This window comes from Eucalyptus grandis, chromosome 3, assembly GCF_016545825.1.
Source record: "Eucalyptus grandis isolate ANBG69807.140 chromosome 3, ASM1654582v1, whole genome shotgun sequence".
NCBI lineage: Eukaryota > Viridiplantae > Streptophyta > Magnoliopsida > Myrtales > Myrtaceae > Eucalyptus > Eucalyptus grandis.
The window spans coordinates 46,848,672-46,865,047 of NC_052614.1; the positions used below are offsets into that span (position 1 = coordinate 46,848,672).

General features: G+C 40.7%; 2 protein-coding genes across 2 annotated transcripts; both read right to left on the reverse strand.

Moving 5' to 3' along the window:
- Positions 1–3: 3 nt before the first annotated feature.
- Positions 4–2,518, reverse strand: LOC104437564 (nuclear nucleic acid-binding protein C1D). The gene is made up of 5 exons (XM_039310370.1): positions 2,162–2,518; positions 1,956–2,011; positions 1,706–1,760; positions 573–653; positions 4–488 (listed from the first exon to the last, which is right to left on the reverse strand). The coding sequence occupies exons 1-5, from the start codon at positions 2,364–2,366 to the stop codon at positions 226–228; spliced, it is 660 nt and encodes a 219-aa protein (XP_039166304.1). The 5' UTR covers positions 2,367–2,518; the 3' UTR covers positions 4–225.
- A 1,317-nt stretch (positions 2,519–3,835) lies between these two features.
- LOC104431242 lies at positions 3,836–4,144 on the reverse strand. Its single transcript, XM_010043908.2, has one exon. The coding sequence runs from the start codon at positions 4,142–4,144 to the stop codon at positions 3,836–3,838; it is 309 nt and encodes a 102-aa protein (XP_010042210.2).
- Between the last annotated feature and the right edge of the window lie 12,232 nt (positions 4,145–16,376).

The window sequence follows — 16,376 nt, forward strand, 5'->3', positions numbered from 1 at the left end:
AAATGACCAAAGAACTCTTCTGATATAGATTGCAATGTACAAAAAAAATAGCACGGCGTCACTCTACAGAGACAGCAAGCAAAGGGCCTGCGAAACAAAATCAATCTTCATCCGATGAAATCTCCACCAGTTATATTGCTACCAAGAAGCTCCTGCGCAGCTTTCTCCAGGAATTCCTTGGCGGTAGCTACAGACTGGAGCAAGCAAAGGGCCTGCGCAACAAAATCAATCTTCATCCGATGAAATCTCCACCAATCCCTTGATGACCTTGTCATGGCCGTTTTCCTCATCTGAATCGTCGATCAGAGGTCCCTTAAAACCAGTTCTATTGCTACCAAGAAGCTCCTGCGCAGCTTTCTCCAGGAATTCCTTGGCAGTAGCTTGAACAGAGTGGAGCCCGGAAGACTGATACTTCCTCTTCCTCTCATAGCTCTTCTTCAGCTTTGGCCCCCCTCCTCTACTTAGTCCCCTCATGCTCTGCCTCTGGTCTGCAATAGAAACCTCTCCATGAAACCTACTGGGATCTGCAGTCAACAATCAATGTCCTATGAAGAAAGTGATTGAAGGCATACCTGGGGTGAGATCAGGCAAAGAATGCTCGATGAAGCGAGTGGTTGCTTGGAGATTCAATGTAGTAGAAGGCCGAAGTGGAGCTTCAGGGAGAGAAACAAGGATACAAGTACATCGTCAGAAAATGATACAGCAATAAGGATAAAACTAAAAAACCAGATGCCCCAAACTCTTAAGTCAAATTTTCTGTGAATCATACAGCATAACAATCAAAAGCAGCAGACAACACCAAGGATTTTCACCATTTCAAACAATTCTGATCATGATTCCCATCTCACAACAAATTTTTGCGACAAAAATAAAGTTCTGATGTAATGTAAAGCTTTGCCATGACTAATTATTTAACATCTGACTTCCTTGGAAGTACTAATGGCAGGATTGAACAAGAATGGAGTTGGCAATGGGGGTCATAAGCCTGAGTTTTAACTCACAATTAACTTAACCAGGAGCTTTCTAGCACAAATTCTTCTTAAGGGGATAGAAAGGGTTCGCGATGGATTCTCCCTTTCAAAAAGCTGATCTCTCTTTCTTTTCTTCATCCTGATCCCAAGGATCAGATTCAGACCATAAAAGGAAATATATCATCACAATTATTCAACCAACGTCAGCATGGTATCTGTCATTCGACTATGTCGTGATGAATGAAGAAATATTATCAATATAAATCACCATCAATTGAGTATTTGTGCTATGGCTGAGTGCTTCTCTGGCAAATCTAAGGCTGTAATGCTCTTTGGGAAGAGAATAGCAAACTTCCTGTGGAAATGAAAAGCTTTCACTCATTAACTTCAGTGTGTGCCTATTGAGATTTCCCGTAGATCTTGCGTTTGTCAAATAGCTGCCAGGCTGATGGGAGGATTTCTGGTGTTGTTTTCCATGGAATTCGCTATTTGCATATGTTCTTTTCTTCACTCCAATACAGAATACTAGAAGATGATTATGGGGAGCATGCCCTGGCAGATACTTATTACTAGCGATAATGTCACTCAACATCAGTTAAAAGACTTAAATGGGAAACCAAAAGTATATGGACTAGACGCTTAAATACATGTATAAAGGTTACATAAAATCAGATTAGGCACGATCGCCTCAACTGAAGAATGAAATCCCAGTAATACGGAGACTTAGTGAGTACCTTTACTCAAATCCACTAGCCGCTCGAGTTTGCCTTCGTACAAGCTTAGCCTCTCCTACAAATGTTGAAACAGAATCACACAAATTAAGCCAGCACTCGAAAGGAACTGCTCCACACAATCAAGTTCAAGCCGAGGCCAGAGTCAAGCATAAATAAAGCTCATTCTGCCCGCCAAATGTAATCCACTAAGCAGAGAATATGCCGCAACTGACATCTACAAGGAATCAAAATCGAATCTTTTATCACTTACAAGCTCGGATTTGATAGGATGGTCATCCGGGTCGACGCCATTACACCTCAACCTCACTGTAATCACACACAAAATACCGAGTCATATCAGCTATCAAGAAAACCCAAAAACAGCGAAATGCGCGGCCTAAAATCAAGACCCAGAACCCAAATTTCATCGTCAAAAAATACACAAGGGCGAAGGCCGGGGAATGCGGCGGGAGTTACCGGCCAAGAGAGTGGAAGCGGCCTTGGCGAGCACGAGCAGGGCGCGGGCGCGATGGAGAGGCGGCATTTCGGCGAGGACGTCGGGGTCGGCGAGGGAGAGGAACTCCAGGAACTGGCTCCGCAGCGCCTCCACGTTGCGCAGCGTCGTCTTCGCCGAATCGAGCACCGGTTCCGGCACCATGCTCTCGGTCGGGCCTCCTTCCATCGCGGTATCCGAGCGAATTCTCTCTCCCGCAATCGCCAAAATCTCGCTCTGTAAAATTTAGGGCTTTAGGACAGGAAAGGTTGGGGTTTTGAGGTTGTTTCGACTCGACCTGTTCGAGAGCGAGGCTTGCATTCATCTACCGAGGAGATTACGCTAGGGTGACGAGGGCATGTCGAACGAGAAAAAGGGCAGCGGAAAATGCTCGTGGGCTTGAGAATGGGCTTTCTGGTACAAATTCCTGTTGTTTCAATGAAAGGTGGACCGTGATAAGCCCAACGACAAGAGGGTCCCGGTAAAATATAGGGATAATAGAATAAATAGTCTCTTACCTTTGATCGGATATATAATATCATCATTAAACTTTTCATTTGTATGACGTGATTCATGAATTTTGACTCAATGTGTGTTATCCCTAAACTTTTAACTTGTTCAATTGGATTACTAAGCTATTGATGAATGTTCAACTAGTCCTCGCACATTATCAAAATATTTAAAAATCTAGAGACTTTATTGAACATTACACCAAAGTTCATGAACTGCATTAAATAAATTAAAAATGTATGGGTAGCATTGCATAAATGATCAAATTTCAGGCATTATATTGAAATTTCAAGAACCATATCTCGTTTTAAACCAAATTTCATAGACTGTTTGTCTTTTTTTTCTTATAATATAATGTTAATATCACGAAAAAACTCAATAGTAAATTTATCATTTATTAATTTGATTAAATTTTATTGTTAAATTGTTGAATTGGTAAATTTATCATTTATTAGTTTCTATTAAATTTTACTGTTAAATTGTTGAATTGGATGATGTGATAGTTGATAGATATACCAAATATACCGATTTATAATTTATTGTGATATTAATAAAATTTAATGTAAATTAATGAAAAGTAAATTTATCATAAATATATCTATTTGAATTTTTGATTGAGATTTTGGATGATCACAAAATTAATTTGAGGTAAATATATTACAAATATATTAATTTGAGATTTTTAATAATAAAAAAATTAATTTGAAATAAATTAGTCACGGATGTACTCTGAATTTTTCGTGGTTAACTTCGTGGTGTTAACCTGTAATATATGGTGTCATTGGTCACATTAAAAATGTGGACCTTAAGAGCCAACTATTATAAACTTCGCAGCTATATAAGTGAAAATCATATAAAAGACTTCACCGTATACAAATCTTATGTAAAGATGTGATCGACATCAATGTTCATTGACTCAAACGTACAGAAAATCAAACGTCAGAAAATAGAACTAGTTCAAGTCCTCCATTTTAATATATAGAGCAGAGATGATGTTCAACAAAACGTTCACCTCCCAAGTAAACTCATAAACAGTTGTGCCGGCATAAACAGGTTAGTAGGCGAGCATTGCCGGAGATCCTTAACTTTCGATACAACCTCTTGATAAGAAGATAAACCAAAAGAATCTGAAAATAAAGAGGTGCCGGCTACTTCCTTGGGCGAGTGTCTTCCGGCCCAGCAACGCCGGTGGCCACCTTGGCGACGTCCGTGGCATCGGCCTCGGGCTTCTTCAACACGTAGAGCGTGAAGTAGCCGACGGCCCCAGTTATGAGCAAGCCGGCGATGGCCATGGCAGGGAAGCTGTAGGGCAGGCCGCGCCGCTGGTGCAGGACCTTGCCGGGCCCGTGCCCGGGCGGCCGCTTTGACGCCTCGACTCCGGCGGCCCTCACTTCTTCCGGGCTCATCTTGTGGGTGTCCGCCATTTTCCTCCAATCTCCATCTCCTTCCTTCGCCATCTCTCTTCTCGTTCTATTTCTCGATCGTCTTCTTCTTCTCTCGCTCGGGATAATGTCGGACGGTTTGAGATCGTGGTGTCGAGGGACTCGAAGTGCGGGCTTCGTCGAACGCCACGTGGCAGTTTGCATGTCTGCCTCCTCTTGTAGCATGGGACACGTGGGATTTCGCATCATACATACATGGCACGGTCGTGCAGAGTTCGCTCACGAAATGACCAGTCTTTCTACTGATTGAGAGGTTTGGGATTAACCGTTGACCCACCGCCAGATGGTTGGGCTTGCACTCAATCGGAATACAATAAAAAATGTCTACATAATAAGCAATCCGAGCTTTATTCAAACGTTTATCTCCAGGTCGCGTTTAAATCAGAGCGCAAACACAATATATGCATAATATGCAATCAAGATTGATTCAAATGTTATCCTCACAAATGATTACCGATTCTTTTATCAAAATTAATTACTTGATATTTTTTCTGAGTGTATATATAAAGGGAAATTTATCAAAAAATTGTAGATCTTTTATAATTTACCAATTCAATTTTAAACATTTTTTGATCAATTTAATTTTAAACCTTTTGTAATAATGGTAACCCGATCTATTTAGCCAAATTTGGTCCAAGCATAAACGCCACGCACTAAATTGATAAAAAAATAAATTTAAAATTGAATTGGTAAAATTACAAAAGGTTTGAGACTTTATTTAAAAATAATTTTCCCTATATGTAAAAGTTTTGTGTGATTATTGAAATACAAATTTTCATATGTTCCTTGGTTTCTGCATATTATTTACCCTCTTCCCTTTTCTGGCATTCTGCTCTCTCACCGACAATAGTCCCTATTTTTATCCGTGACTAACGGATTATTTGGATGAAACTATCCTCAATCATAAGTTCCAAAAGCATGAAACTGCTTTTATCACTGGTCAATTCCATTGCGGGTTTAAAGTCCTTTTGGTGGTCTTATATTAATCAATTTTAGACCCTTGTTTTGAATAGATGAGTCGAATATGGAAGTTAATCATGTCATTGGCCCAGATTAAAGATAAGGAAAAGGTTTTGCTAATGCCCAGTGAGTAGTCATTCCCACCATTATAATTACGCATTTTAGGGTGCGTTTGGTAACATCTCGTTTAAAATTTGTTTTTGGGAACATAAATATAAAAAAATATTTTGCTTCGGGAAACAATTTTTGAACAAAATAACGCGTTTGGTAAATTTGTTCCAAAAATATAAAAAGAATAGAAACACGTTTGGTAAATTTGTATAATTCTTTTTATTTCTTTTAATTTTTTAATGTTTTTATTTTCTTTTTCTATTTTCTTTCTTATTTTTTTATTTTTTTATTTATTTTTCCTTTTTCCTTTTTTCTTCTTTTGGTGGTCACCGGCCTTGACCATGGTCGGCGACCAGACCGACGAGGGCCGGCGGCCTCGCCCGGCCACGGCGAGGCTCGTCGGCCCCGACGAGGCCGAGCCTTCGGCGGGCGAGCTCAAGCTCGCCTAGATCCGGCGAGGCCGAACTCGCTAGCGGCCGGCGAGGCTTGGCATTGCCGGGCCATCGCCGGCGCCCGGCGAGGCTCGGTGTCGCCCGAGCGAGCTCGGCCTCGCCGGGGGCCGGCGACGCCCGGCGAGGTCGCCGGCCCTCGACACCGTCGCCGGAGGTCGCCAGCCCTCGACGGCGTCGTCGGCCCTCGACGGCCGGTCGCCGGCCCTCAATGGCCGGTCACTTGCCATGGTTGAGGCTGGCGACTGGCCAAAGAAAAAAGAAAGAAAAAAGAGAGAAGAAAATGGAAGAGAGAGAAAAATGTTCTTAAATTTTGTTCCAGAAATAAGAAACAACTTTTTTTGTTTTTTGTTTCCGTTCCAAATGTGTTTCTGAGAAAAAAAATAATTTTGAAACAAAAACGCAAACAAACGTGTTTCGTTCATCTTTTTTCCCATGAACAAAAAAATAAAAATTTGTGTTCCCGGGGAACAGAAACACTTTTTACCATGCAGACCCTTAATAGCCAAGAAAAAACAGGAGAAAGGGAAAAAATCAAAATACTCGTATTCCTCTACCCCCATTCAGTACCATTTTCTCTTCTCTAGCGACAGACTATTAACGACGGTCGGACTCTCGGAGATTACCATAACGTCGACCTCGCCCAAATCACGTGTCTTGGAACAGCGGCCTAGCATCATCGCGAGAACGCCATTGAATTCTTTCTTGACTGTTCTCGTTTCTTGACGGTTCTTTATTGAAATTGAGAACAAGGTAACGAGGCACTTCTCTACTTTTCTAAATATGGAAGAACCAAGGCAACGAGGGCATAACCGACGGCATTGTTGTCCGAGGATGTCCCCTTGGAAAAAGTTTCTACCCGTTCTCTTTCTTTAATCTTTTTTCTCTTTCTTCAATCGTTCTGATCAGGACAAGTGGGGTTGGTTTGTTTGCATCCACCACAACAGTGACAGCATCATAGCTGCGGAACGGAACTCTGGACGCCGTCGATGGAGGCAGGTCTGGCCAGAGTTGGCTCCATCCTCCGTGGAGTTAGCATCGATAGAGTTTGCATCGATTTAGTCAATGAACATGGGGCCGCTGGCTCGTCCATCCGTGAAGATGGAGCCAGATCTGCCACCTTCAAGAAGAGGAGACAATCTTCGGCGTCCATACATAAGGGAGAGAGTGTTGGAGCGAGAGAGACTGAGTTGCGAGACAAAGCGGAGAGGCAATCTTCGGCGTCGGGGATGGCGGACCAAATGGTGCGGCAAAGAGCAAGAACAGGAGAGGCATGGTTTGGTTAAGGCAGTGTATTGTGGATGACGGGTCATGTTTCGTGTTAAGTTCGCATGTGAAGGAACGCCCTGTTTGAACATATCTGCACTTAAGAAGAGCGCTATAACTGCCAAAAGGTTATATGAACACTAGTTGCATATGACCCTCCATTTTTCACTTCTCTAATTTAATTTCAAAAACCTAAAAGTCAAAACTACGAAGATAGCAAACTTAAAAAGACTCGATCAGATTCGAAAACTTCCAATCTAGACTCGGAGGAGAGCGTCTCGATCACTCGGACATCTTCATCGCAAAACGAAATGAGCTTGCATGCATCCAAATCTGCTCCTCTATCATCCGTAATCCCAAGCATAGCGAAAAAGATGTACTTTTCAGTTTGGATTAACTAATGCTGGACCATTTCCTATTCATCATCTATCTACGTAACTCCAAAAAGGGCGATACATATAGACCGACCGAGACTCCAGAACACGCATAATTACAAGTTGACATCCCTCGTGCGAGTCGTACATATTCACTTCCTGGCACGAACATCCGAAGGCGGTCGTGGGTGGTGACTCCGTTCCCGACCCTGGCGCGTCCCTCCCTCGTGTTCCTCTTGTCTTTGTAGAAGACGTAGTAGCCCGCCGCCGCCACCAGGAGGATCCCGCCGACCGCCATCGCCCCCGGGCTCATCAGCATGTTCCTCCCTCCCGCCCTGGCCCTGTGGGCATCGTCCACCGCCATCTCCTGCTCTCTCTCCCTCCCTCTCTCTCTCTCTCTCTCAAGAGTACTCACCGATCCGAGGTTGATGAAAAGAAAGAAAGGCGATACCGGTCTGATCAATGGGGAAGGAACCCGACACGTTTATGTAGGTGTCGAGTCGACGTGACACGTGGCGGCGGGGCGCGTGTTCGCGTCCTTACAAGCGTCGTTCTCTAGGGTTCGGACGTAGCATCATGGTTGCAACTAGTTGTTTCTGCATGGTACAGTGCGTATCTATTCCATGTAATTTAGGCTGAACGGATGTCGCATGGTGATGATGGGTCATCTTTGGCTGTAGGAATCTTTTGCAAATATGTCATTAATTATTGTTTTTTTCTTTATTTATTTGATGATATTATGCTGATGGAGCACTTTCTTGTTCTTTCAATTAAAGGAAACGAAATTACGTTCGGCCTTTCTTTCGAGATTTATACAATGGGAAGATATCATAATTTTTTTCGGTCCATTTCCGAAAAATCGCAAATGATTCGCGGTCTCAAGAGAATTTTTTAGATTATCGATGCTGATAAAATTCGGAAAAAGTCAAAACTCCATGGAAAAGGAATTGAAATAGAAAGCTCCAATCATGGTTTTGAAGATGAATCGCCGCTAGCGTAACAATGGCTACAAGAGGGAAAAAATCAGTCCAGTGCCCAAATCTCTTGTTATGCTAATCCTCAGGTAAGTTTTGAATGCTTCCCTTTCAAGTTGCCCTCTGAAATCAACAAAAAAATAATTCGAAGTTCTAAAATTATAAACGAATAGACGCTTTATATGAACAAAAAGCTACGCATATTTTATCTTTATCAGGCTTTTTAAGCATGGAAATACTACTTAAATAACTAAAAACAAATTACGCTCGGTTTATTTGGAACCATTGATTGCTTTTGTTCCTTTCTAAAATAATTTCTGGATCGATCCCTATCTCTTCCTCCTCGCTTTAAAGCACCGTCATTTGGAACTTCTAGTTTTATTTGCAAAGGTGCTGTCTAATTTTTTCTCTATGAGGATGTAATTGGTTTTTGGGCCTAAGATTACTGAATACTAAACTACTTTGGTAATAATTTACTTGTGAGTCGGTATTGTATTTGTTCATAATATACAAGGAATGTAAATTGATTAAGTTTTAGGCTCTCGTATGATAAAGTAGGGTGTTCGTGAGAATCCTATTTGAAAACGCAATTTGAATTTTAGCGACTCAATCCGCAGCCTTGTTGGTATCTCTTGGCTCATGGATGACTGAAACTCCACTAAACTGGGCCATTATTCCCTTGCAATCAGCAACGATGAATTGGGCTGGCCAAGGAGGTTCCGCTAGGCTTGATAAGCTATGCGCAAAGTGATAAGTTATTTAAAGATATGAGCACGTGCAAATCAGTTCTCCCCTTAAGCTGCTGGTTTAGTTCAGTTCGTGTATCTCTATTTTTCTTCACCCAAAGTACCGCTTCTCTCATAACTAGGGCTTCGGCAACCCATGCGGATGGAGCATGGATCCGCTTGGTAAAGCCATCAACAAGGAGGCCGGCATCATTCCTGCACACCCTGGCGACCGATCCAGCCATTGTCGAGCTGCACCAAGAACAATCAACATTAATCTTCAGCTCATTTGTAGAAGGTGGGTTCCATTTCGTCGAGTTATTGGAGTTGCCGATGACCCTCTGCTTCCACTCTTTCCCCTTAGGTTCCACTTCGCGCAAAGTGCTATAGTGATGCCGGCTTCTTCTGGAACGACTGTCGGGTCGGGCTTCCTTCCTTGGAAGATTTATGCGTTGCAGATCTTCCAGATCTGCCATGGAACACCAGCAAAGAGGGCTTTTGAGTTTGGTTCAGTTCTGAAGGTGAGATTTTCGAAAATTCACTTGTCAATTCAAGTAATACGTTCTGGAGATGTGTCAGCTTGAAAGTTAGGGGCTGACCATATGATCTTTGTCCAATCACAGAGGAGGAAAATGTGCTCTTGTTTTTGGTGCTTGGCCACAAATCTGATAGGTTGGATCAAGTAGCATTCGCCTTTTATATAAGTTTTCCCTTGTCGGGAGAGTATTGCCGCATATATTCCATAGTAATAAACAAATTTTGGGAAAAGTCTAGAGTTTCCATATTTCATTCCATAACGACTTTGGAGTTTGGTAGGATGAGGACATGGTATTTTTAGTGGGGAGTTCTACCCTGTTATGTATTTTGTTATAGCCGCTCTTCACATTATAGGAACCCGAGCTATTGGCTCCACACAAGCTTATATGGTTGGAAAGATCTCGACGTGTAGAACAAAAGCCTAAGGTCCAACCATATATAATTTGTATAATTTCGTTAAGAATTGAGCGAGAATTTTAAATTTGAAATTCTAGGGTTTAAACATGAAAAAGTTCTAGAATTTTCAAATTACTTGCAATTGATTGATGTTCGTTGTAAATCATGGCATGAGTTTCATGAGAAATCAAAGCTTTTGCCGAGCGCTTTCTCTCTCTCCGAGAAGAAGCATGGCCGGAGAATCTTTCAAGTTTTCGAGCTTTTTGGTTGTTGTGTCAATTTTTTTTTTTTTGCATGACCGGCTTTTGCTGTCGTGAAAGATGAATAGACCTCTACCTTTTTGAGTTTATGAGCTGCTTCTTTGTGAAGAACTCTCCGAGCGAGAGGGAGATGATCGGGTTACGTGCCTGATATCTTTGGCGTCATTTGAGCTCGAACTACGTTGGACACCGAATGATCAGGACTTTCGTTCAAGAAGAAGTTCTTATTTCACACTCCTCTATGAATGAGTCTTTTTTTTTTTTTTTTATGCTTTTTAGGATTTCAAGTTTTTTTTAAGGATTTCCTACTTTATGAAGTTTCAATTATTCATCCATTACCTTTACCAAAAAAAGTTTCAATTATTGCTTTCATTTCTAGGATTTGCTTGTTTGCATTTTCCATTCTAAAAATGCAATTCATTTGATTCTATGAAAGTAAAAGTTTATTTCCAATTTTGAGGGCATGGTGGGATATACTAAACCAGTCCAATGACGATATTCAACCATAAAAAAAAATCATCGACGGAGAAATCCTGAGGGCTAGACTTTTCTTATGCTTCCTCCCAAAATAATTTTCGAAAACAAAAGTATTTCATTGTTAAAAGCATTTTCCTAAAGTTTGTAGCAGATTAAACCTGTTTGTTTGTTTGACTCGTTTACTTCTTGTCTCAGAGCATAATTCTATAACTTGTTATGACAAGGGATATCTGAAAATAGCGTATCAAGTTTCAATGATGATAAACTTTTTGGTTTAACTGATGATCAATTGGCTTAGAGCGCGTTTTCAATGGAAAAAAACAAATGTGGGGCAACTCTCATTACTACTTGTGCAAGATATTAACCCCAGAGAAGCAAAATTGCTTAAGAGTAAGTTTAAAAAAAAAAAATCATTATCAACAAGATAAGAATTAAAATCATTTTCAAAAGAAGTTTCTTTCCTTGATCTTTTACTCCTTAATTCGTCATTTAATTCTTTAATATCCTCTGTATGAAGAGATGCATGAGAAATAGCATTAGTTCTTAACAAAAAAATATGCTAAAAATTTATGCATTCTTTGTCTTGACATTGTATCAAGCACGTTACTTTTAGTACAAGAAATGCACTATTATCTTCAACATAACCAACAAACATGCAACAAGATGTCTTGAAGCCTATCCTCCTTTTCTTAGTACTAAGAAGCATAACCTTAGCAAGGCACCCTACACTTCCAAATATTTTAATAGGAAAAGTGCATTAAAAGTCTTAAAACTTGTCACAAAAGTGCAATCAATCAAGTTTAAAACTTATTAAATTTGTATAGTCAAGTCTTTCCATTAACTCCATCCAACTTGGCTAATGAAAAATATTGACATGGCTAAAACATGAAAGATAAGGCTAAAATGATGTTGTTTGGGTTCAAATCTAATTTTTAAATCTAAATATTATTTAAATTAAATTAAAAAATAATCTAAACTTATATAAAAAAGGGGAAGGACAACAAAATCAATCAAGGGCCCATAGGGCCCTAGCCATCAATGCCCATTGTCGCTAGAATGGGTTGGCAATGGTGGGCAACGGTTGGCCAGGGTTTCTAGTGCCACTATGCCTTGGCCAGTGGCTAGCAAACCTAGTTGACCACAAAGTCAATTGTTAATACTTAAATTTTGTTTTCTTTTTTTATTTTTGTTATTTATCATATGAAAAATTTTAGGGATTGAATTCAACCCCTAAACAAAAAGTCACTTGCATTATTCACATTTGCATGGATCATCGCACATGACTTAGTCGCATGACTTCTCTATGACCCACCAGGAAGAGATCACTCTTTGTCGCCCAACGCCTCCACAGATAAGCATGCATATGATCGTTTCTTACAAATATCGATCAATAATTTAAAAGCAAAGAAAGGCAATTGCGATCGGCAAATGAGAATATCCATGAGTTGAACGGAAACAAATATGTTGGAGGGAAATCAAGATCATGGAGTTCACTCTCTTGATATTTACTTTGCGCCGATTCCTCCATGATGGCACCTCCAAGATCTTAAATTTCGGGCCAGAATCGGTGGATTTAGAAAGCAAACCAATCATCGAAGGAAAGAATAAAAACAAAAGGAAAGAATACGAATCTGATTGGGAGGAATCATTGGAATATTAACAAGAGATTAATACTCATGGAATGAGTTAGCCGATGGTGAATGAATGTGGACACGTTCAAGGCAATATTGGTAAAAGTAGAAAAGGAAATGGCGAAGGGAAAAGGCCAAAATCATAGAGGATCACCAATCATCGCCAAAGGAGTCTCCCTGGATTCAAAACTTCCAAAAATACGTGGGAGTTTTTTGGTATAAGAGGGGACGATTAGAAAGAGAGGAGGGCAGCTCGCAATAGAAAGGAAAAAATGGTGAGAAAAAACAGAGGTGCGATAGATAATCTCTCAGAGAGAGAGAGAGAGAGAGAGAGAGAGAGAGAGAGAGAGAGAGAGAGAGATGGAACAGACGGTCTGGGAAAGGAGAGAGGGAGAGAGAGTGTGGAGAGGCTTTGGAGAGGCTTCCATTAGTGCAACATAGTAACTCATGGTGCAATACACTAGATATGCACAGCGGGAGAAAAGGCTAACAAAAAAGGAAGGGCGGTCTTCTCTTTTCATCCCATCCCTACAGACCCTCCCGTGAGCAGCTCATCCACTCGAGACGACCCCGGTCCTGCCTCGCGCCCGACGCAGCTCCGCCCAAAACAGATCGTTGCCTCCACGCTTCCTGCTGTTCCCGTTCCTTCAAACCCAACACCACCGCTTACTACTTTATCTATCATGCTTGACTATTCTTTCACGGGCTGTCCAGAACTAACCAATGCCCCTGCAGCAATGAAACAATCTGGTGATGATCCTTGTTTCCTCCTACGTCCACGCCATTGCGCCATCCACTGCCGAAGCTCCTGCTGCCATCGTCTCATTGTCATCCCTGGCGAGTTCCTAGGCGACACCAGCAAGTTTCCCCTCATGTTGCCCGGTCCACTCCTGTCTCCAATGAGAACTAGGCCCGGCAAATCCCCTCCGAATGACAGCCCGCACTATGCATCTTCCACTGGCCGAGCAACCGGTTCAGACCGATTTACCAAATCCGCCCGTCGACTTGACCCAAACCTAGATCCGACCCAGTCGGATTAAAAAGAAAGAAAATTTTCCATTTTTTTAGTTTTTCTTTTAATAATTTTTTTTTCTTTTTTCTTTATCTTTTCCCTATTTTGTCCTTTTCCTCTGCACATCTTCTTCGCCTAGCCATCCTCACTCGAAGACTCTCCACCAGCAACTTCAATGTCTGCCGATCAAGAACCAACATCTCTTGTCGCCATCAACCGCCCTTATCCACCGTCACAGAATCAATACTAGTCACTGCAGAGGTCCGTTCATCTTCCACAGCAGTGGAAGCCGGTCACGCAAAAAAAACCAACATGACAACCAAAAAGCTCGAAAACTCGAAAGATTCTCCGGCCGTGAAACTCACCAGATGATCCCCAAGCCTCAAGCTTTGTAGAGCGAGAGAGAGAGAGACACGATGAGACGATAGGGAGAAATTCGAACTCAGCAGAAACGCAGCATTCCACAAAAAAATGCTTCTTCTCGGAGGGAGAGAAAGCGCTCGGCAGAAGCTTTGATTTCTCATGAAACTCATGCAATGATTTACAACGAACATCAATCAATTGCATGTAATTTGAAAATTCTAGAACTTTTTCATGTATAAACAGAATTTCAAATTAAAAATTTTCACTCAATTCTCAATGAAATTATACAAATTATATATGGTTGGAAAGATCTCAACATGTAGAACAAAAGCCTAAGGTCCAACCATATATAATTTGTATAATTTTGTTGATAATTGACTGAGAATTTTAAATTTGAAATTCCTAGGGTTTATACATGAAAAATTCTAAAATTTTCAAATTACTTGCAATTGATTGATGTTCGTTGTAAATTGTTGTATGAGTTTCGTGAGAAATCAAAGCTTCTGCCGAGTGCTTTCTCTCTCTAAGAAGAAGCATTGTTCTGTGGAATGCTGCGTTTCTACTGAGTTCGAATTTCTCCCTATCGTCTCGTCGTCTCTCTCTCTCTCTCGCTTTGCAAAGCTTGAGGCTTGGGGATTGTCTGGTGAGTTTCCCAACCGGAGAATCTTTCGAGTTTTCGAGCTTTTTGGTTGTCATGTTGGTGTTTTTTGCATGATCGGCTTCTGTTGCCGTGGAAGATGAACAGACCTCTGCCTTTTTGAGTTTATGAGCTGCTTCTCTATGAAGAACTCTCTGAGCAAGAGCGAGAGCGAGAGGGAGATGATCGGGTTACGTGCCCGATATCTTTGATGTCATTTGAGCCCAAACTGCGTTGGACACTGAATGATCAAGACTTCCGTTCGAGAAGAAGTTCTTATCTTCACACTCCTCTACGAATGAGTCTTTTTTCTTTTAATGCTTTTTAGGATTTCAAGTTTTTTTTTAAGGATTTCCTGCTTTATGAAGTTTCAATTATTGGTTTCATTTCTAGGATTTGCTTGTTTGCATTTTCCATTCCAATAATATAATTAATTTGATTCTATGAAATTATATGTTTATATCCAATTTTGAGGGCATGATGGGGTATACTAAACTAGTACAATGACAATATCCAACCATCAAAAATATCATCCATGGAAAAATCCCGAGGGCTGGACTTTCTTATACTTCCTCCTATAAACTTTTTCGAAAACAAAAGTATTTCATTGTTAAAAGCATTTTCCTAAAGCTTGTAGCAGATTAAACTTGTTTATTTGTATGACTCATTTACTTCTTGTCTCAGAGCATAATTCTGTAACTTGTTATGACAAGGGATATATGAAAATAGCGTATCAAGTTTCAATAATGATAAACTTTTTGGTTTAACTGATGATCAACCGGCTTAGAGCGTGCTTTCAATGGAAAAAATAGATGTGAGGCAACTCTCATTCCTACTCGAGATATTAACCCCAGAGGAGCCAAAAGAGTGCTCGACCCTTGTCAACTCCATGCTTGATGCACCTATTTTCCTTATGCATTGATGAGACAGTGGAGGTAAGTGAAGAGAGGATCACCCAATTTTGGAGAAAAAGGTGTTTCTCATTCTTGAATTTAATCAATTTTGGAAATACCATTATTTCCATTTTTTTCCTTGCAGATGACAAACTATGGGGGATGTCAAATTCTAATGGTGATAGTGGACTAACTAAACCGGTGCTTTGGTGCCTAATTGAAATTTATCTCTCATTTTTTATTGCATAGAACCCCATCCATGCACGTTCTCTTACGTAGGGACAAAAGCAAGAACGGAGCGTCTATCAAACTAAAGATCGTATTTTCAGTCTTGATTAATCGATTAGTGTGTTTGTTCCCTTTCAATAGGGGCAATCCAAGAATACCCATTGCTGAGATGGTCCATTCGTGGGATAATTCCTTGAATGAATGCTCAAAATCATGCTTATGAAAACATTTGTGTACTAAAGTCACGAAGTTTTTCATGCTTGAAGTTATTGAGCTCTTTTGAAAATGATTTTGCATGGTGACTTTTACATATTTAGTCCACTAATTCCAGTAATGAATGTTAGGATGGACCAATTTAATGAATGATGTGGAATGGATTGAGTATGTCAAATGAGACATCTCAGGATAATGAAAGGCAAACCCTATCCTATACATAGTTCCCTACTTATACACTTGTGAGATGAGTGTAGGAAGTTCCATATCCGCAAGGTAAAAAGTTTTATTGTGAAAGGTACGATGGCCAAAGTGATGAGAGGTAGTACATTTCTCTATCCCAAACACTACAGGTGACCCATTACTTAACCCCTTTGAACCCCATACACTTGTGGAATTTTTTTTCAAATTATCTCAGTCAAGAACCACCCCACCTCGGGGCAAATTGGAGGTAAGATGGCATCATGAGGTGAGAAAATGGAAATAAATTTTTTGCTCTCACTTGCATCAATCTTCAAGTTATGCTATTTCATTGAATTCATGTGATAATTTAAGTACCTTAAGATGATGAAGAGCATTTCTTTCTCCATCCTATACATTTATATCCATTGCTTAGCCCACTTGAGCCTACGAATTCATTTCATATTAAACCCAGTTGGTGATCATCCCTCACACTGGGGTAAGGCAAAAGATAGCCATTCAAGTAGCATGGTCTAGAACGCCGATAGAAGACGAGGACTT